Below are 22,388 nucleotides of genomic sequence, written 5' to 3' on the forward strand. Positions count from 1 at the left end.
CAGATCGATATAGCGGGTAATTTGATATAAAAATTTTAATGAATTTGACTCTCAAAAATCCACTTTCTGCTCACATATTACACAATGAAATAGTCTTGCATCTTTTGCTGCTTTTTCAACGTTGTATCCGCAAAAGCAATATTTATCTACGCTATCGATGGACTCCAAAATGCTGAGGTCGCTGCCTTCTATATCTGCGCATTAGCGCCGAACTATGCTGAGAGCACGGAGCACGTCCGAGCAGGAGCACCTTCTCCTGCAGAGCTCAGTTTTGCTCTGCAAGTTGGCAGGTGGCTGCGTTAGGGGAAAGCCAGCTAGCAGAGCAAGCTGGCTTTTTAATGCGAAAGCATTAACTGGTCTCATGGAGCGAGCTGACGTCATCGGTCTGAAGCGCGAAAACGGCAGATAGTTTCCTTTGGTTCCATTGGCTGGCCCGCATCGACGGGGCTCCCATTGGCCGCTGCGTTCGTCAGTTTCCACGACCGCTCACCCCATGGCGTTGCGTGTCCATCAGCGCAGAGCGTCCAGGTCACCAGTGGAGCACACGCGCCGACCGGCGAACGAAAAGTATGCAGCAGACGAAAAAGGGAGCGGACGAGTGGCTTGCATGCTTTCGCATTCACCACTCGTAAAGAATGCTTAGGTGTACCTCAATCTTTTTTTTTCTTCCGGCGGCCGCGTCAACCGTCCGGAAGAAAAAATAATATTCTCTTTTGTGGACGGTGTGTGTGGGGGGGGGGGGGGGGGGGGGGGAGCACGAAGCATTTGCTCCCCGCTCCCTCCGCAAAGTTTTTTTTTTTTTTTTTTTTTTCTAGGCAGTTGACGCGGTTGTTTAGAAAAAAAAAAGCCAGCGTGCTCTGCTTGGGGGAAAGCTGGCTTTCCCCCAATGCGGCCGCTTGCGTCGGAGGAAAGCAAGCTTGCAGAGCGAAACGGCGCTCTTGGCAGTTCAATATATCGGTAGCGGCTGCTATTTTTGTTCGATGTAACCATAGTTTTTGCTATGTGTTATCACGTAAGCATTACTGTGCACAAATATTGTTTGATATAAAGAATTATTTTATGTAAACTGGTTCGATATAGTCGGGTTTGACTGTATATGCAAGTGAACAGAGTACCATGAAAACTGCTGCGAAGGTGTTTTTAGATGGTGCATTGATCATTCTCCGATCTTCTGAGTGTAGGTAGGTTTGTGGGCACCACATGATACAAACACTTGAAGTCATCTTAAAGATGAGCACCCTAAAGCAGATACTGACCCGACGGTTTGCTTCTGTTTTCTTCCCGCGCAGAGAAGAAAACAAGTTTTTCTTTTCTTGATCATTTTCCAGAGACCTACACTCGAGAAAATTTGAGTATAATCAGTGCTCAACCTAAAATCACCTCTGTGAAAAATGGCGTGGCACTCCATTCGCTGGCTTATTTGCACGAATATTTTTACGCCCGAATGGCACTTGAGAACATCCCGTGACATTGCAAGAGACATCCTTCTGCTAGCTCTTTTTTTTTTATGCATGATAGTCTATGCCCAAATTAAAATGTGTGTAATGTAAGTAGTTATACTGTGTTGCAGCCACCGTTGCCAATAATTGTTTTTGCATTAAAAAAAAATCTTTCTTTATATGGCGTAAACGATTTAATTTTCGCGTAAACTTCATTTTTGCGAAATTCACAGTTTAAGAAATGATGCGAAAAATTTATCGCGCAAATATATCGGCTCTAACAAGGAATGCATAGCATAAAACTCTGAATAGCGAAATTTTATGCCCTTAAACTATTCCCTCCGCAAAATCCGTGAAATTTGCAAAATATTGATCCCGCGATTATGAGGTGGTTTACAGTAAACTGAACCTCCCATGTTTCCGAAGAAGCACGAGGAGACGCATTATGGTGACTTTTTGTGGTCACTGACTGGACATAAAATGTTGACTGCGAAGGACGGGCGGATCATGCCGGTGACAAGACAAAAACTCGCTTGCAGGCTTCCTGAAGAGCCGGGACAAGAACTACCACCGCTTCTACTCGATGATGATGCACACGCAGATGTTCACGCGCTTCATCGAGGAGCGCTCCTTCGTCTCGGACAAGGATGTGAGCCTGGCGTTCTTCGACGAGTGCTCCGAGCGCGTCGACGCCAGCGGGGAGTCCTCGGAGCACCTGCTCCTCGAGGTGAGCTTCCCCTCCTCGCTCCTTTGCTCGACGCCCTGCTTTCCGTTTGGCGGTCGTGTGGTGCACCGAGAGAAAGTTGTCCTGTTTTGCGGACTGTGCTCCGCAAAAGCAAAGTATGGTTGGAAATGAAATAAAGAAAGTTTTTCCTTAGCCTTCCGCCAGGTGTACAGAGTTTGCATGTTAAAAGATTCCCGTACACGGGACACCTTGACAAATGCCTGCTTTATTATCTCTCAAAGAAGCGTGTGTCATACATGAAATCATCATGATCATACTTTGTCATTCACAAACTCTATCGCAACTCCTTGTAATGAACAATCTAAAAAAAAACTGTGTAGTTTGCATTTGCAGATGGTCTGCACTGTGTAAAAGTTGAACTTTGAAACATGTAGTCTGGAAAATATGGCACTCTGGTTCATGTTTACAGGGCCGACAATAATCAATCGACAACTGTTTGTGCCCCAAACAGCCGACAGGCCCTAGGAGGGCTGTACATACAGTAAGGGAAGAAACATGACTAAATCACAAGTGATACACTTTCCTTGAACTTCTAAAAACAAGTGAAAAAGTTCATAGTTGAATTAATTTATTTATCTTTTATAAACTATATGCAGTTCGGTAAGTTCATAGCTGAGTTAATTTATTTGTCTTTTATAAACTGTATGCAGTTCGATGAACCCATATTCTATATTTTCAGACGTACCGACACAGATTTCGATGTCGCACTAGTGTTTTTTTTAATGTTTAGATGAAGATTTAAGAGGCCTCAATTCTCTCAATTCTAATGTTTTACAAAACTCTCGTTTGAAGCTGGCCTAGAAATTTCTGACAAAATATGCTGTCTTTGGGAGCCTTATTACGATCTAGGAAATCATTGTTTTAAAGCACTTTGAAACTGTTTTTGGTCACTCTTTAAACAATGCCTGAAGAGATTTTCAAAGCCCAATTTTACTGTTTGTAAAATGTAGGAGTGGTTCCACAGATAATGGGGACTTTTAGAACAACGTACACAATTTTAGCGTACGCTATTGCTAATTTAGCGCTTCCGTTAGTGCATGCTACACAAGAGAGTTTTAGAACATCTTGTAAACCCTGAGATGGGGAACGATAAAAAAACGGACAAACACAACCGTTCTTTATCGTTTTTTATTTTTATCGTTTTTTTTTAACCATTTTTTTATCATTTTGTTTATCGTTCCCCATCTCAGGGTTTATAAGATGTCAATTAATTACCAGCTCGCCTGCACTTTCTCACTGCTTAGGAGTTTTAGAGGAGCATTTCACAGCCATGACGCAAAAGCTTAAGCATCTCGCGCTTGCAACGCTACCAAGATACAGTCACAATTTTTGTTTCACACACGAAATGCTGTAAATTGAGAAAAAAAAGTGAAAGCCGTTTACAACTCCCTGTAACACCGAATTAGAGCGCAGCTCTTGAGGAGGAGGAGGAGGGAAGGGTACTGGGGGGGTGAAGTGACCTGGGGGGGGGGGGGGGGGTCACGTGACCTTGGGGGTCACGTGACGATGCCTATGATCTCATCAGTGACGTCACTGATGACATCATCAGTGACGATGACGATGCGGACTCCGATGACGTCATCAACGACGATGACGATGCGGATGCCGGTGACGTCATCAGTGACGTCACTGATGACGTCATTCGTGATGATGACGATGACGATGCGGATGCCGGTGACATCATCAGTGACGTCACTGATGACGTCATCAGTGATGATGACGATGCGGATACCGGTGACGTCATCAGTGACGATGACGTCATCGGGGGGGTCACGTGACCCTGGGGGTGGTCACGTGACCTCGGGGGGGGGGGGGGGGGTCACGTGACTTCAGGGGGGGGGTCACGTGACCTCTGGGGGTCACACCTTGGGGGTCACGTGACCTTGGGACGACCTTGGGGGTCACGTGACCTTGGGATGACCTTGGGGGTCGCGTGACCTTGGGGTGACCTTGGTTACGGCGACGCCGACGCCGCTCAAGCCGGGAACGGGCCCCTAAGAGCTGCGCTCTAAAACAAGTTTTTTGGACCAGGGAATTAGTTTAGATTTGTTTAAACATGAGAATGTGACGCGAGCAGTCAACCGGTCGTTTCCGCCTGCATTGCCTCGGCAAGAAAGGTCTTGTGTACCGACCTTCGCAAACTGTACCTTTGTTGATAAATGTTCGCTCCTCGCAAGCATCAAGTTGCCGGTAATCATTGCCCGCCTTACTGGGTTTTCCAAACCAAGTGCAATGTCTTCCCATATAGAAAATCACAGTCGTGAGGATGCCGCTGATGTCGCGCCTATAACGCCGCCAAAGTGGCCGCAGCCATGGTCCTGGGAGCTGCCATTTTTTAACTGTGCTCGTCTTGGCTTTAGCCAACCTCTTATCACGAATCCTCTTTCGATGAGTGCAAAGACTGTTTGCGTACACGCACAATTTCCCAAAAATGGCTAATAAACGACAGAAATGTGCACCAACTTTTGGTCTTCACAATTGCTTGCACGAACATGAATAAAACATTGCATTTGCTCTCTCGCACATCGATTGAAGTTGCGGTTTCGGCGGCTGTCTAGATTTTTCACGCTCGGTCTTGTGGAAACCAAAAATTGTAGAAAAACGTTGTGTGCTACTGCAAACTGCCCTCAGAAATTTTAAAAAAAAATATCTACTTTAATATTTTGAGAGATAGCCCACCTAGAATCGAAAGCAAATCAGGTGAAGAAAAGGAGTTAACTAATTTTCGGTGTGCGACAAAAAAAAAAATGGCAAAAATGTTAGTTTTAGATTTTGTTACCTGCGAAACTTGTGATTGCAGGGAGGGGCGATGAACCAAAGGCTAATGTCCTTCCCAGTCAGCAATGTTCACTTAGCCTTGGCTAAAAAACGCCATTTCTGCCACGGTCACCATTGACCGGGTCCCTGTACTTGCTAGAAGTGGGCTATCTTTTGGTGTTTTTTTGAAAAAATAGCAACTGGTGCCAAAAATATGGGGTGAGTTATCTTTTGGGGTTGGAACATCTTTCGAGATATCAAGGTTCCTTGAAAAAAATACTTAGAATTTTCTTCTGTGTAGCCGTCCACGTGTGTTGAGGAACACTGTTTGTTTTGGCTTGCCTTTCACAGGTGGCGGGATCTGCGCATAGCCACGAACACACGGTGTTCATCTCGGCGCCCGAGTCGACACAGCCGCCGTCCGAGAAACAGCAGGCAGCCGCAGTGGCTTCGGCCGCATCTGTGGCTTTTGGCGGCTTCGGCTCCCTGAATCCGGCTCTGTACCACCGCCAGCCCGCAACATCTTTGTTGAGCGTGCCCAGCGAAGGCGCACCGACCGCCAGTCCCATTGCCAGGCGAACCAAACAGGAAGTGAAGTCTGCGCTCAGGGTAAGGCGGAAGATTTCTGGTTTCGACAAGGTTGATAAATTTAGTTCATTTGTTTTCATATTTCAGTATCATTAAGTGTGGCATGCAATGGCCTATTACCGTATTTGCTCAAATATAATGCAAGTTTTCTTCTGTTTTTTTTTGTTTTTTTTCGGAATTACTTGGGAATTTTGCAAATTACACATTAACCGTTTGATTTGATCGGACAAGCACATGTCTGGATTAACCCAGTTTTCAGTGAAAGTGGGGTGGGCGCTCCTCCGGTATTTTATGGTATGCGTAAAATTCTTTTTTACAATCTTGAGTCATGTGGTTTCTGCCTCTTTCAGGCTGCAAGAATGCAGGCTGAAAATCCAGTCCAGTGGGCAAAGTGAGTGATGTTCTCTCGTGCGTGAACCACTCCCTATATTGCCACGTTCACTGACAAAAAAACCTGCATTGCGTTCCCTCCAGGTGTCTGGCAGGCACCACCTACAGTGTGTGGTTCCTGCACCTGCCAGCGTACTCCAAGACGTTTCCTTCCAAGGTGAAGTCGCTGCGACTGGCCGACGAAGTTCTTCATCGCATGCAGTTCCTCAGGCTCCCAGCCCCAGATGAGGTTCGTTCCCCTCCCCCCCCTCTAAAACTTCATCACCCTGACATTGTTTTTTAGGCAGATTGGGCTTGATGTGGGAGCGTATTAGCTTTTCTTCCTCTTCTCGGCCATGTACTGAAATAATAATGTATCGCGCTTACTAAGTGAATGTCCACATGTCTTAGGAGAGGTTAAGCCTTCAATTCACACTCATCTCCATATTGTACTTTGTTGCATGTATACCGATGTGCTGTTAAAGGCAGAAAGCTCATGCTGTAGGTATTCTTAGCCTGTCATGGACTACAAAGACATTTATACACTGGTGATGGAAGTGGCAGGCCTAACACACATCGCCTACATTTATTGCTTGTGAGTGCTCTATGTTCTTTTACAGTGATAGCGGTTATGGGCTCTTGTCTGTTGTCTGTGGGCTGCGGCAGCACAGGGGGGAGAAAGTATCTACGGTTTTGTTTTGACGTTTCAGGTTTGCTACCGGATTCTGATGCTGTTGTGTGGCCAGTACAGCCAGCCGGCACTGGCTGTCAAGGTGCTGTTTGACATGAAGAAGCATGGCATCCAACCTAATGCCATCACCTACGGTTACTACAACAAGGTAATTCTGCCTCACTAATTTCGTACCGGATTTATACGTTGTACAGGGTGTCACAAAAGAAAATTTACATGGTGTGAAGCCGTGGAGCCCGCTGGGTTCGCCGTGCCTCCGCAGTGGGGTGCGTAATGTCACCGCCAGAGCGCCGTGTGAAAATGGAAGACGTAGCGCGTTGCTTGTAGGAATGCTTTCGCATTCATACACGTAAGCAGTCGCTCTCTTTATGAACAGAATGTAAGGGTGCAAGTGAGGTGGAGTATATCAAACATTTTTGTGAAAAACCCGAGACTGAGGTATTGACAGACGATGACAAGGAAGAGAAGGAGAACGTCTCAAACAGAGCTGTGTTTGAGACGTTCTCTTCTTCCTTGTCATCGTCTGTCAATACCTCAGTCTCGGGTTTTTTACAAAAATGGCCTCTTAGTCTTTTTTTAGTTTACTACTCTCTTTTTTTGTATTCATGAACAGCTAAGGCTTTGATAATGATGCGGAGAAACATTACTTTATTTCTACAGTAGTCTGTAGTGGTGCAAATTCAGAAAGACTGGAGCAACAATTTTCAGTTGAGCCATCAAAGTGGACCTATTGACACGTAACATTTTCTGCTCTTCGAGCCGACAACTTGCGTGTCATTTCGCGACATTGCGGGCGATTGTTGTTCGGATTCGCCAATAACTGTCTCCGTCCCCGGGCAAGGGCCAAACAGACTGTTAAAGCGGCGGGTGCGTGACACGTCCCCCCGAGCAGGCGGTGCTGGAGTGTGACTGGCCGACGGGGGAGAGCGCGCGCTGGGCCAAGCTGCGCAACGTGGTCCAGGCGGTGTCCCAGTTCAAGCAGGGCCTGGTGCGGCGCCAGCGGACCAGTGTGGCCAGCAGTCGCACCAGCCTGGAAGACTCCTCAGCCAGGCCCTCCCTGGACCACTCGGGGCTTCTGCCTGCGGACCTGCTGCCGGACCTTCTCACCGGAAGGACGGCGGCCGATGACCACTCCAGCTCCGGTGAGCGGGTTCTCGAACTGGGTTTGTGGGCATGCAGGGGTTCTCCAGAGTACCCACATTAGTTGCCGGAGTTCCCAAATTTTTTCTGCCATCCCTGCCCATAATTTTTCTAAGTTTTGAGCATAATTTCAGTCAATGATGTGTGTATGTGCTCAATGCTCCCTAGCATGATCATGATGTTTATAAGGTCATGGAGGCTTCCTCACTGCTTTATTGCATCGGTGTCAGGACCAGGAGTGGTTCCCTTGCTGCCATTCAAGGCAGGTATTGTTCCTCAAGATTGAAAAGTTTGATTACCGCTGCGGTAGATTTTAGCTGGAGTTAGATTCGTGTACCAACAATGAATTTGTTTTGCATTTCCTCACTAACGTGTTGATGCCGAAACCAATGAAACTGCCCTTCCCTCACTAGCCTGGCGGTCCTGTATGAGGCAGGTATAGCCAAAGTCGTATCTGTACCAAAAATAAACCTCTAGCAAGTGATTTAACTTCCTACACTTTTGATGTGTAGGGAGTTTTGGTTTACCGACAGTACTTTCTAAATGGTTTAATAACAACATGCAGGCAACATATTGTGACATGGCCGTAATTTTGAACAACTGCCCGACGACCTCTTGTATAGCTTCAGTGAGCAAGACTTGTGAAGCTATAGAGGTGGGTTAGGTATCCACCTTACGTGTTCGTACAACTGTAAAACGGGATTTGTAGGTCTTTTTGTTGTGTCGTCGTGTTCTCCCGTTTCACTTTTGCAAGTGTCCTACCTATCCTTTCAAAAATTGGTGAGCTTTTCACTGCCGCTCTAGTTCTAGGGGGAGGTTTCCAACTGACAGGCAACAACTGCACAGGGGGCCAATCGGACGCTGGGTACGGCTCGACCAATCAGGAGGAGCATGCCAAGTCCTCCTCGCAGTCCAGCGAATCGTATGCAGTCGAGGGCTCTCAGGAATTCGCCGGACCTCTTTTCCAAGCTAAAGAACCGACAGGTAAGGCCTTGTCCCAATCCTCGGTCAGTAATGGGGGAACCATTGGGTTGGGTCGATGTCAGTGGCTGCAGTAGAACTTTTTAATGCAAAAGCATTAACTGTTCCATGGAGCGAGTCGACATCATCAGCTGCCGTGCCAAATGGCACCCTCTCTGAGTGAAGCCGAAATCTGAAGGCTCCCAGCTTTGAAGCCGTGCAAAAAGCCGAGCCAAACGGCGAATAAATTCCCCTCTCCAAGTGAAGCTGGAATTTGATGGATAGGGCTCCCATTGGCTGGCACGCGTCACAGTTTCAAGGACGAAGGCTCCCATTGGCCGAGGTGCGTTAGTTTCAAGGAGAGCCACCTCATGGCGCTACATGTTCGCGCCAGAGCGCACCGGGAAAAGGAAGTGTTTGGCTGGTGGGGCCTCCCACAGAGAGCCCGTTCGAGCATACTCCAGAGTGTGGTGCAGCGGCCACTTCACGAGAATGCAAGCAAGAACGACATTCATGCTTTCGCATTCACAACTCAAAAGAAGTGCTCAGGTGTACCTCGAGCCTTTTTTTTTTTATGCCTTTTTTCGAGGGACGGCAATAGAAAAAGTGTGATCTGGGAAAATGTAGCAACCGTTGACACTCTTGGAGAGGCTATTAGCCCCGAGAGCGAACACAAGCGTCGCTGCGGTCGCCGCGCCCTGATTGGGTGAGGCGTACCGTGACGTCAGGGGGAGGACTCCGCTCCGCGATCTCGCATCGGCTCGCTTCCCTGCACCGGTTTCCTGGTTTGGCGTTGTGTGCCGCAAGCTCTTCGAGGAGCTGGACTTCGTCTACCCGGTGTACAAGACGTTGAGTTAGGCCGACATTGACGTGCTTCCGTACATTTTGTAAGCCTGCTCGTCTCTTTTACCTTTAAAATTGGGTTACAAATCCCGAAAGCTATCGGAGGAGGCAATTCTGCCGATGAACCTTCCCGCCCGTCCACACGACACAAGGCAATCTTGCGAGGGGTCGGTGAGGCGGTGGCGCAAGTGTTTCAGACGCTGGAATTCTGTTCCTTGCCTGTTCATGATTTAGGACGATATTACATCCCGCTTTCAAAGGCATTTGAAGTGGCATTTATATCATGGGCCTTTGGGTGGTCGGCAAATTAGCTCGCGACCCCGACTCTGCGCTACCACTCTGCATGCGCTGGTTCGCAGATGTATTAAAGGCCCTGCGTCTGATGATCTTTGAAGTGCTCGTGGAACAGGGCTGTTTTACATAAATGTAGCTTCTTCGTGAATTAGTTATATACTTTATACACGTATGCAGGCATATTTTTTAGAAGATGCACAATTACTGAAAGTTAGTTTGTATGGTAGCAGCAAAAACGGCCGAATCGCCCCCAGGTGCCTGTATGATATGTATTGAGCTGCCCAAAATATGCACAGCAATAGTGCTGTAATTTGGAATGTTTATACTTTTTTCTGACATTCTTTATTCCAGCCTTGGGTATTAAAAATACACGGTTTAGTCTGAATTGTCATTTCCAGTAAAAGATACTGCTGCAGGTCCCCAAAATCTTCCTCAGCCTCCAAACTCCCTACAGCTGGACTCTCTGACAACAGAGCAAAACAGGAGTAACAGCAAGCATTCGAACGTCTGTCCAGTGGTAGATGCAGCACTAGTAGCAGAAAATGTGGAACCTGTGAAGGGCGACAGCCTGCGTGAGATAAGCTTCTGGTATTTTAGCTTCAGGACACTTCGATTTAAGTAAAATCTCAATTTTAGTGCTTAAGGGACTAATAACGAGCTAGACACCTTCGCTTACGTTTGTTATACATTACTTGAGGGTTGATATAAACAAGTCCACAAATATCACCCGTGTAGTCCTTTGAAATACTATTCGAATCCAGCAAAGGTTAAATGCGAGCAATGTATATATTAAATGTTCCTTGTTTTTTTGTTGTTGTTTTTTTTTTCACTTTGCTCCTGCACTTGGGCTGTCTTGTGATTCTCTTTCCATGGCCCAGACTGTATTTAGCATGTTGTTCGAGGAGCATGCAGTTTTTCTGCTTCGGCGATCTTGTTTAAAAACAGAGATATAAAAGAAAAATAGAATACATAACCTGCCAATTTATTCAGACCATCAACAGCATTTATTGTGCGAGATGTAAACCTATGATGATGCTGCTGCAATTGTGGCCATATTTGTTTATTTTCATATACCAGCTGCGATTCATGCGTGCCTGCCCTGTCAAGCATGCTTAAAATGTTGGTTGAAGTTTCGCCTGTAGCTACAGGCCATACCTAAATAAAGGCACATATAAAAATTTACACTTCCTACGGAAAATACGCCTAAAAAAATTAAATAGAAACGAGCGCGCCGACAGCTAGCGTCGTCACAGCCTCCGCAGAGCGAGCGGGGCGGGTCGGGGAAAAATTCTCTCCTCGCCGTGACGTCACCCCGGTTCGCCGTAAGGGGGCGCCACGCGAACTTCTCGGGGCTAATAGTAGTAGGTTAAAGAGGGAGTGACTGTCTCCCAATAATTTATTTTGTATAGATCTTTGCAGCTTTGAAGACTTGTAATATGTGTTCACAAATATTACACCCAAGCTTACTTTGTTTTCTTTTTGGGAGGGGGGGGGGGGGGACAAAACAAAAGAAAGAATAAATGTGTAAGACAAGGGATTACAATACCACACCTTTCAGCCTTTCAACTACCAGAGACTGCCTCCAGATGACTGCTTCCAGTTTCCAAAAGGCACCATTGAGTGTGCAACCAGAAGAGTGAAGGGGAAGCAGGAGGGAAAGAGTAGAGAACAAGATTACCGGAATATTGAGTCGTCGCCCACCCCACTTTTTGGGCGAATATCGATTTTCAAAAAGACAAAGGGATCGTCCACCTTTACAAACACACAACGCGGACTCCGCGATCCGCAAACATTCATCTTACCCGAACGATGCGGCCACGGATGTTAACAGTTGGAAAAGATCAGTGACAAAGTAAAACGAAGGAGAGAAAGACACTTCATTTTGTTTACGCATTTCCTCCTCGATTTTCGCGACTCAAAGTCGAAGTACATGCGTGCTAAAGGAAAATCATGAAGGTAACAAAAAGAAACTTTGTTTTGCTTACAACAAAGATAGGACAAAAAAAAAACGTCTGAAAGATAACAGAACCAGTAACCCTTTCTGCGATATCAGCGAACGACCTACATCCGGGAACATAACTGCGGAGTCTAAGGTCTGTCTCCACCGAAATAGGGTCACCGCAAATCTGCTCCTTCTCCCTGAATGTTGTAACCGCAGTTGGCAACATTGTGCAATGTTTGAGACAAAGCCAACAGGTAAATATAGATTTGCTCGAATACCACACACAGACGTTTGTAAAGCTTTTCAATCTCTGTGTTCATGGTGCCATCCACGCCACGCAGCAGTGTCACCTCAACCTACCCGCGTTGATAGTACACGGACGCACGGATGTATGCACCAAACAAGAATGTTGCGCAAGTGCCTGCTCCTGATTGGCAAGGCACCCAAATTGGCCTGATGCCAAAGTATTTGCTAACGCGATCGTCGGATTTTCTGCTTCTCCAGCATCGCTCTTCGTCGCTTCTTTTGCCCACTCGCTGGCTCGCTCGCTCGTTGCGCCTGGTGTGTTTTTCTATTTTTTATAATTTTTTTTTTTTTTTACTAATGAAGAGAACGTAGTGGTGTTAGAAACGTGCTTTTACGGAACAAACATCTGCTTAATAAACCGATCGGCAGCGTTTATCGCTCGTATGCAAGTAACGGACTTTGCGATAGTAATACAGTCTTTTGTGAGTATTTCTTGCATAAAACAGTGAAGCTAATTCAAGTTCTGAGTTTAATGTATCTCTTGTGCAGCTGCGGTAGATATGTTCAGCAAAAATGGCTGTTTTACTAGCTTTTTCTAAATGTTTCTCATGCTTACCCACCGAGAGATGGCCCACCCCACTTTTTTTTTAATGAATCTCAGGCAGCAGGGAGTGGGCAATGATTCTGGATATTACGGTAGGGAGGTTAACGGATGTATATAAAAAGATGACACTGTAATAAGATGTGATCTTCATAAAGAGTTACAACAGTTCCAGCTGAGAAAAGAACATATTGGTTTTAGTTGGTTTCGCTGCTCAAACTGTCAGACGTAACACAGCCTCGAGGCACCAAGTAAGCAAAGGACTATGCGTGTGCAAAAAGTCTAAAAAACCACTAGCAAACACTGTTAGCATTTTTATTCCATGCATTCATTTGATTGCCGCAATAATGGTTTGGTCTGATCAGGAGTAGGAGACTCTGATGCTGTTTTGTGGACTCCACAAAAAGGGTGGGGTGACCCGGGGACCATTTTTTGCAGCTCCGCACCAGAGACAGCGAAGAAGCGGCGTGGTGCAGAGTCTTCGGTTCGACGAGCTGGACTTCTCAGAGTCGGACCGCTTCCGGAACCGAGTGAATAGCGTGGTCCGCAGCTCAGCCGGAGTCTTCGGAAGTGGATCATCGTTCTCGGACACGCTCGGTGGGTCCCTCTGCTGTTTCTCCTTATTCTGTCACCCGTTTAAAGATGGCTTTGCTCCTCGTTTCCGGTTCTAGTTTAGAGACGCCCGCTTCCAGTTCCGTTTCCTGGTTCAAGTTTAGAGGTGTCTTTGCTTCCGCTTGGTTTCCAGCTAGAGATGCCATTGTTCCCGGTTATGGTATCAGCTCGGTGACTTCGCTGACAGTTTCTGGTTCCAGTTGAGAGGCGGTTTTGACAGTTTGTAGTGTTTGGGTGTCGGTGTTTGATTGTATTATTGTGATTTTGCATCGTACAAGCGCAGAAGCCCATTGTTATCTATTTTAGAAGTGCTGTCAGCTGTTCGGCAGTTGCATTGGATATGTTTTACTCCTTTCCCATTCCTAACTAAAGACTAGTAGTATATTTAGTCTAGTCGATGAATAAAATGCCAATTATTTCTTGAGCTCCTCCAAACATTGGTCAGTTGAGCCAGTACCTATATTTCTTTTCTTTAACAGTGTTTGCATGAACTAGGAGCTGGCATTGTTAATACTTTTTAGTGATCTTGATATGTCATTGTGAAATATTTTTAGCGGCGTTCTTTGAATCTTGGACATTAATTTGCACGTTTCTTCACTTGAACATAGTCTTCTTAGCCGTTTCTCTCAGTTTTACAGAAATGAGCACTCGGCCACAAGAAAGGATTAGGTCCGATTTGTAATTCTCATCCTATAGAATTGCGTACGCTCAAAAGTTTAAAACCAAATCTTCACCTGTGTACAACTTTGCGAAAAGTTGCAAGTCATAAGGTTGCGCAATCGATTCATGTCATCCACCGAACCAAATGCACAATGAAGCGAAGCGCTCGGTACACTGCTGGATCGAAGCGGCGCCAACCGCTACTGAACGGCTGTCGTGCAGTTCCGTCAGCGGGCGTACTCATAACGAGCGAGGCGATGCGGCAGGCCGACGAGTTCCTCCGGCGTAACGGCGGCACCGGCGTCGGAGCGCTGCGCTGCCTGCACATGCGCCGGCGCCACCGTAGCGCCAACGACCACGCAGCCGGCTGCACCATCAACAACGGCACCAGGTAAGTCTTTCTTTTGTGTATCAAGCCAAAAACTTTGTTTCTGCTGGGTTTTTTTTTTTTTTTTTTTTTTTCTTTATACAGAAGGGGATTAGTATACCCTCGTTTTATACCCGGCAAAGCTGCTGGCTTGAGCCTTTTGTCTCGATGTAGCATTTGATTTGTGCGCACTCGTGCAGAAATGAGATGCAATGATCAAGGACAGGATTAGAATGGCGGGGAGTCTTTCAGTTGCTGAGGAGCTTCGAGCTTGTACGTGCAGCCAAAGTTGGACCAAAGACAGCAAACGTGTGCTGGACGGCGGGGATGCGAGAGCGGCACCCTGTCGGTGACCATGGATGAGGTCACGAGCAGTAGCTTTGTCTGCAGTAGTTTTGACTGCATTCTATGCTAAACATAAATTGGGCCCATTCTTGGCAATCCTTGAAACTTGAAGTCGCTGATTTGGGGATATTTTTATAATGCCGATTGTGCGCACCTCAAATATGCGTGCTATTTTAGTGGAGTCGAGTCTCTTCGCTTTACGCGGTGAAAAGGGAAATGAGAATGCGCAGCAGAGCATATGCTTTCCTTGTTCTTTGTTCATTGTGGCAGCGTAAAGTTAAAGGTGAAAAAACTAATCTTTTTTCTTTTTTTTGTACAAAATGCAGGAAGGAGAAATAAAGAATAGATGTTGTTATTTAGTCGTGGCACACCGAAGACTTTTTTTTAGCATCGTCAAACATTATTTGTGAAATTTTGTTGGGACATCCCCGTTTTGTTGTTCTTGACATCCTAAACTTCTCGCAGCTGTCGTGGTGCAACGGAAGCCAGGGAGGGCTCCGCCCGGTTGTTTGGGAGGTCGTTGAACCCGGTCGCGGATGGCTTGGGCCCCACGCGCGAGCGTAGAGAGAGCCTGACGCGGGCCCCGGAGGAGTCTAGGCTGACGCCGCTGGTGGAGGCTGCCTCGCCATGCGAGAGATCGGCAGCAGATGCCTCGCTTTCGGGCAGCCACGAGAATGACCTGCTTGGATCTTCACTCAAGGTACTCTTTTGTCTGCTTCGGAGCACTCATTGCAGGGGTGTTACGATCACGGGGTGGGAAAACAAACTGGGGGTGGAAAGTGGAAGTAACTGCAATAAGTAGAAACGCTTGGAGCGCAATGCCCCTGTGTGCAAAGTAATACTTGTACTTTTTCGAAGTGTCGATTACGGCGGGTCAGCCCCATCGAGCGTACTTCTTACCGAGCACCAGGGCACTGCGGAGAAGCAGCACCCGTGGAAGCGAGCTGCGTGAGTGTTGCTTCTCCACTGGTGCTCGGTAAGAAGTGCGCTCTATGGGGCCGCCCCGCTGCAATCGACGCTCGAAAAAATATGAATACCGATTCCTCGCTATAAGAGATCTCGTGCATCTGTAGCTGACGCTTTCATGCCTTTTGCCTCCGTCTTTTCCAGCAGCGGGAAGCAGTCGACAAACCCGAACCTTCGTTGCTAGACGACGACCTCGGCTCCGAGACCGAAGCCTCACCTCAAACGACGCCACAGTTTCCCAACTCGCCGCCCGACACACCCCTCGGATCGGAAACGTCATCTTTGCACCCAACGCCACCACGGTCGAAGCAGTCGACCCCGCCGAGGCGATCCACGCCTCCGTCGCGCTCCTCGGCGTCGCAGCACCGCACCTCCAGCGGGTCACCGGCGAACCTGGTGCGGACCATCGAGCAGTCGCGCGAGTTCCTCAGCTCGACGCTGAGCCCGCTGCGCGATGCCTGGCAGCAGATCGACTTCTCGGGAGCGGCGGCGTCATTCTCGTCGTCGCTGGGACTTAAAGCGCGGAAGTTCTCACTGGGATCGAAGATGACCTCAACGGTGACGCGGAGCTCGACGTTCCACGGTGGAAGGGAGAAGGCCAGCTCAGCGCGGTCGTCTCCGGCCCGCTCCACATCGCAGATGGAGAGCCTCGCCGAGCAGGTGAGTGCTAACGTGCCGGGTTTTGAAAATATGCGAGGCTGTGTCTCGCGTAAGACTGAGATCGAAGAATAGTCTTGAAATGGGTCATTAGGGTGGTCTCTTGTGCTTTAATGCGGAACGTATATTTGTATTTTTCGTTTAACTCTAGGGAGTCGGGTCACCACGGAAAGCCTCAGGCCCACACCCGTAGGCTTGTGATGCCTTGCAAACAACTAACAGGTGCCATAAAATCCTGAGAGATGCCCCACCCCCGAAAGATAGTTCGTCCCCCATTTTTATCTCGAAAAGATAGTTCGTCCCCCATTTTTAGCTCGATTTGCTATATTTCTTTACACACCAAAAGATAGCCCACGCTGAGTAATAGTAGTGTTGGGATCAACAATGGCCTCGGCGTAGATGTGGCTAGTTAGCTATGGCGTGATATAAACAAACGTTGCTGACTGGAAAGTACAGTCATGGAACAATTTCACTTTTTCGCAGTCTGCTTCAAAAAGAGACTGGCGGGCATCAAATTTTCTCGCTTAGCTTGGTGGATTGTACGAGCACTTTCTACCACTGTAGCAGTTTTAAAGACAGCCCATCAATAGTAAGAAAAAAGCATTATAAACCGTCGATCGCTCATTCATGCTAAGATTTTCGCGCAGTGTGCATATATACGAGGAAGTTAAAAAGAAGATGGATAGGGGCAGGGCTGCAGTTTAAGGACGGCGAGTAAAATGCGTCCGTGCAGAACTCTCGCAGCAACGAGCACCAGAGCGTGCTCCTAGGCACTTCCTGCAATGTGCTCCAGTTGTAAGGCCTGGGTGACAATATAGAGGGCTAATCGTCGTGGTAAGATTGTTAGCTAAAATTTGTTATTTGACTTTTTAATTAGTCAAAATAAACATATGCTTCCAATTAGACGCTTGCTGAAAGTAGTTCAGTGCATAGTTGCAAACTACACACTGGATGTAGACTATCTAAGGAAAAACTTTTTTTTCAGTTGAAGTTTGCCTTTGCTGACTACACATCGGGTGCGGACGATAGTCCGGAAAATACGGTATGAAGTTTTAAAATAAAAGTGATTCGAGAAAAATGTAGAGATTAGAGACATCGTTGCGAGACAAACGGGTGGATTGTGGAGCGCGAGCCCTTTCCCCTCTGCTGCGACCAGGTGAAGCCTGCGCTGGCGCCTGCGGTGTCTCCCCCGGCAGCCCCGCCCTCCCCGCTTCTCGAGGGGGCCCCTCGGGGGTTGTCAAGGTCGTCAACCCTGCCGTACTCCCCCCGGCGCCGTTACACCCCTTCCCCGGTGGCAGCGGCCCCGCTGTCCAAAGAGGCCCCTGCCAGCGTGACGCCGACCTTGGGCCAGTCTCCGCAGTCATCGACCTTTGCCCTGCCTCGGCTGTCGGCCAAGCACTCGGAGTACCTGGTGGACTCTTTGCGGCTGGCCGCCACCTCCATGGCCTCCAAGCTGACCGAGATCAAGCAGTCCCTCTCCACGTCCAACACGCCCACCAGGGGTGAGGGCAGCCATGTTGCTACACCCAGCGGAAAATTTTTTTTCAGTCTAACCGTTTCCGAACGTTTTTTTTTTTTTTTTTTTTTTTTTTTGCGGGCAAGTTTTAACACAGAACGTGTTTGAGGGCTGAAATCTCCGCGTAAAGTCTAACGGAATGCTGTGGAAACCATTATGAAACATGTAATGCATACTTCAGGGGACAGTTCGTACAAAAGGGTGGTAAATTGAGAAGAGAAAATGAAAACCTACACGTGCCCCGGCGGGAATCAAACTCGTGGAAAAAATAGTTTGGTCCAAAGAGTAAACCTTCCGCTGGCATCACTTTTTTGTTGTGGCCAATAGAGACTTTCAGTTTGAAAACCATGGTGAGGACCAAAATTGTACATTCAATACCTTTGCAAAAAAAAGAAAATATATTTTTATCCAAAATTTGGGATACTATATCAGCATTGTTTGTCGGTGTGTTTAGAAAATTTTCAGACAAATCAGGGACTTTAGACGTAGGATTAGTGGCATATCCAGCCCATGCTTCCCCTTACATTGTACAGGTAGCTCTAGTTTATTTTGTTTGCTTCTCTGAGTGTCACTTTTAACGTCAATTTGCATACATGGTGGTATTTTGAAGGTAACTACTTTTAATCGCTCAATCTCGCATATGCACTAAAAAATTGTACAATCCTGCATTGCCTTGTCAAAATGAACTGAAACCTTAACTGTATGTCAACATCATTATTACTAAATCGCTGTGTTATTATTGTGCAGTGTTAATGAATGGGAAGTGAGGCTTTGGTGGTGCCGCCGCGCGTGCAGGGTCGTCGTATTCGCTGCCGCGGGGCTTTGACCAGCTGCTGCTCGAAGACGACGACCAGGGCAGCAACATGTCCCTGGAGTCCAGTCGTCGCCAAAGTATGGACCTCCTCCTGGGCAGAGGGGAGGACCTTCTGGGAGACGACCTGGACTCTCTCCTCACCGGTGACTCCGTGCCTCTCCACCCAGTGGGCAAGTGTTGCCGCGCTCTTGCGTGCCCTCTGTTGCACATTGGAATGTACCAACCCAGATAACACCACATGACGTATTGTATCATAATAATGTGTATAGTGTGTGCTGTACGCTGATCAATTTTTATAGGTGGTGGAGAAATCTGTGGGCAGTGTGATCGTGTCTACTCTGTCTGTGTACAGTGCAGAGCCTCGGACGTCACCACAGTTCATTTGCAGGACCCTGCGAGGAACAATGATTGTTCTATTGCATCCTAAGTTTTTTTCTTACCGCACATTACCATTCAAGTAGCATTATTCATCATTGGAGTGACCACACAACAAAATTCAAGTGCTCTAAAACGTTAAAAAAGGAAGCAGATGCACATATCGTGCACTGGCCCAAGACTTTCCCCCACCTAACCAACCAAGGTGCTCCTCTGCATCACCCCCGCTTTTCTGAGCGTGGGCTTGACGTGCATGCAGCTGTGTAAATTGTTGAAGCCTAGCTTTCCTTGTGCTGCTCCTGCGAGGTTGCTCTCAGACTCAAAAGGCACCCATCCCCCAGTTTTTTAAAATTCTCTCAAACTTTTGGCTAGGCATTTGCTTGCTGTTTTGCAGTAAGTAAATAAAACTGCCCGTCTCTTTGGTATAGCTGAAAGGCACCCTAATTGCATAACATTTATACGTCCTTTGTTATGTTGTCACCTGACGTAACGGCCTCACGTGAAATTATGTCACATCACCATCCGGAAAGAACATCAGGTCACATGCTTTCCTGATGGCCAAGTGTGCTAAGAGCTGGCCCTGTAAATGCTACATATTTAATAACCAAAGCCCACTCCCGAAAACATTGGTGGCCTGCGAGTAGAACAGAAGCCACTTGCAACGACACCTTTTTGCAAATGGCATTGTACCATGTCTCTGCAGGTAGCGCACCGGCCTTTGTGTCTCCGGCCACCCGCAACTTCGACAGCCTCGAGGCGGTGTCTGAACGGCCCACCTCTGCAACCAAGCTTGCTCTGGAGGTGTGGCTGACCTCATGTTCCCAGTGCAACACGTGCAAGTCTCTCCTCTACGACGAAGAGATCATGGACGGCTGGTCTGCCGACGATTCCAACCTCAACACCAAGTAAGCGTCCATTTCTTTCTTCTTTTTACAACGAAGCTGTTTATGGCTAGGGTTCCGCAGAATTTGTGTGCAGTGACTAAAAACTCTATGTTCGCACGCGCACGCCTTCCCCATATGAAAGATTCAAAGTAAATAACCAAAACGAAGCATTGACGAACGCGCGTGCGAGATGCCATTTGTTTTAGGCTTTTGCTTTAGAACAGTTACTGCTGCAGACGTTGGCACGTGCGGCACGTGGAACACCATTTCCTGCATTCTTTTCGATGCTTGGGTAATTTAGCAATAGGTCTATTCAATAGATCAGTTGTCAACAAGCACCATTTTCAAGATCAGTAGACTCTCAGGTAGATAATAAAGGTTTCTCAAAGATTTGCCGCTGTGCGACCTATGTCAGCCATGTCTACGCTCGCACCGCCCTCTCTTTGTCGTCGTTTCAAGCTCTTGCGTACCTAGTTTCCTTTCCTTCGGCTCTCCCGGGGTGGCGGTCCCGTCGCGCGTGTCTACTTTCCACCAGGTGGCGGAAAGTAGACACGCGCGTGCCTAATTTCCGCTGGGTGACAGTCCCGTCGCGCATGTCTAGTTTCCTCCGATTCTTCAGGGCGGGTCTGTGTCGTGTGCTAAACAGCTTCGCTGGTTATTTACCTTCACACAGTGGAACGGCTCATGATTTTTCTTTTTATCTTGATTTTGATTTGGGCTCCTACCATGTTGAATTTGAGATGCGCACAGAAGGGACCCAATCACAGTTCATAAAGTAGGCTTAATAAATTGGAATGAGCCATGCGGAGAGTAAGTCGTCTGCTTCTTGCGCAGGAGTTGAGATGTCAGAACGACGCCGAGGTCTGGTTGACTTTGATTAAAAGGATAGTGTGTAGACCTCAATGCTAGATGCCTTGATGTATACCCAATATTTTTTTAAATCGGCCAATAAGAGCTCAGTGTCCTGACATAATCGCAACCAATGTGCAAGAAGCAGACGACCTTGTGCTTCGCATGGGTATTTCAGGGGCTTGCATAGTGTAGGTACTGATCTCAAGCAAACTGTTTCCCGAAAAGAAAAGAAAAAGTTTTCATTGTTAAGGGGGGAGGCTGGTCTTTAACCTTTTGTTTTTTATTTTTCATTTATCGTGCTGAAATTTACTATACTGATGTATTTCTCAGTGATGATTTCAAATATGCAATTTGTTTTCAGATAGCTTTACTAGATCTTGAGTTACCAATAAATTTGTCATTTTAATTAGGTCCTCTTTACGGGTCGTTAGCGTAAGAGTTTTCAGAATATATCAGAAATTTTTATAGAATTGCATTCACCAAGACATGTTTTGTGCGGTGATGCTATTTTTGTTGCTTTATATATCATACAATAATTTTAATTATTTAGTCTCAAAAAGATATAGCTTCCCGTTTTATGCAACTTGGTTGCAAATGTTTTTTACAGATGTAATATCATTAAATCAGTTTAAAATAGCATCACCGCACAAAACATGCCTTGGTGAATGCAATTCTATAAAAATTTCTGATATATTTTGACCAATTTTGTAGTAAAGACCCGTAAGGAGGACCTAATTAAAATTACAAATTTATTAATAACTCAAGATCTAGTAGAGCTATCTGAAAACAAATTGCATATTTGAAATCATCACTGAGAAATACATCAGTATAGTAAATTTCAGCACGATAAATGAAAAATAAAAAACGAACAGTTAAAGACCAGCCTCCCCCCTTAAGTTAGATAGATCTACATTCTGACAAATGTATGTCGTTACCGTGCAGGTTTCTTATAAATGGGAACTAAGTTGCATTTATATTGCTATTAAGGTATCCCGCAATGTCGAGATGTGTGCCGAGGTTGCTGAGCAACAGTTTTCGAGGTAGAAGAGATGTTGGCATGGTTCTGTTTACATTCAACACTCTGCACAAGGCAGAGTTAGCACTGACACCGTATAGTGCTAACATTGAGACTACCATATTTACTCGAATATAAGTTGACCATGAATATAGCATGATGCCTTTATATATAATTGGAATATAGGTTCAACAATACTTAAAAAAACAAGCGAGTTGGTGGTGATTCATGGTAATAAAAACCCAAGACTCAGGAACACGGAAGGGGACAAACACAGCACAACGTCTCAAACATAAATTTACCTTTTCTTTTTCTTTTTTTTTTTAAACACAGAGGTAAGTTTGGGCAAAAGAAAAACAAACCCTTATTTACAGTGCTCTCAGCTAAATCACAGTATGATGCCAAAACCTTAATCATCATCAGAACTTGCGGACATGTCATAGCCGTCCGAAGCTTCGTCGACATCCTCACAAATTCGCAACAGTACCTCACTGACACCATGCAAAATGGCGACAACAAGAAACGAAGGAGGTGAAGCCGGGCGAAGCGACGAAAGACCAGATATAAAGACATGAGCACCGCTGTGACTTTGGTCACGAATGTAGTTAGAAACTCTCTGGTCAAGATGGTAGATCTTACCTCTAATTTTTTACATTTCCGAAAGAAAAAAAAAATGGTTGATTTTTATTTGAATAAATGCAATAGGTAAA

At 46.5% G+C, this 22,388-nt stretch overlaps 1 protein-coding gene across 1 annotated transcript in view; it reads left to right on the top strand.

The window, feature by feature from the left end:
* The window catches only part of LOC115314117 (DENN domain-containing protein Crag), a 77,126-nt gene that overhangs the window by 34,855 nt on the left and 19,883 nt on the right, over nt 1-22,388 (top strand). The window contains exons 17-31 of the mRNA XM_029973163.4: nt 1,979-2,166; nt 5,293-5,550; nt 5,880-5,920; nt 6,004-6,148; nt 6,609-6,737; nt 7,482-7,731; nt 8,576-8,713; nt 13,054-13,212; nt 14,110-14,278; nt 15,065-15,299; nt 15,710-16,225; nt 17,208-17,264; nt 17,379-17,724; nt 18,534-18,722; nt 19,631-19,832. Coding sequence (XP_029829023.2) covers nt 1,979-2,166; nt 5,293-5,550; nt 5,880-5,920; nt 6,004-6,148; nt 6,609-6,737; nt 7,482-7,731; nt 8,576-8,713; nt 13,054-13,212; nt 14,110-14,278; nt 15,065-15,299; nt 15,710-16,225; nt 17,208-17,264; nt 17,379-17,724; nt 18,534-18,722; nt 19,631-19,832 — 3,022 coding nt within the window. The remainder of the gene's footprint in view (nt 1-1,978; nt 2,167-5,292; nt 5,551-5,879; nt 5,921-6,003; nt 6,149-6,608; nt 6,738-7,481; nt 7,732-8,575; nt 8,714-13,053; nt 13,213-14,109; nt 14,279-15,064; nt 15,300-15,709; nt 16,226-17,207; nt 17,265-17,378; nt 17,725-18,533; nt 18,723-19,630; nt 19,833-22,388) is intronic.

This window comes from Ixodes scapularis, unplaced genomic scaffold, assembly GCF_016920785.2.
Source record: "Ixodes scapularis isolate PalLabHiFi unplaced genomic scaffold, ASM1692078v2 PGA_scaffold11__112_contigs__length_91849675, whole genome shotgun sequence".
NCBI lineage: Eukaryota > Metazoa > Arthropoda > Arachnida > Ixodida > Ixodidae > Ixodes > Ixodes scapularis.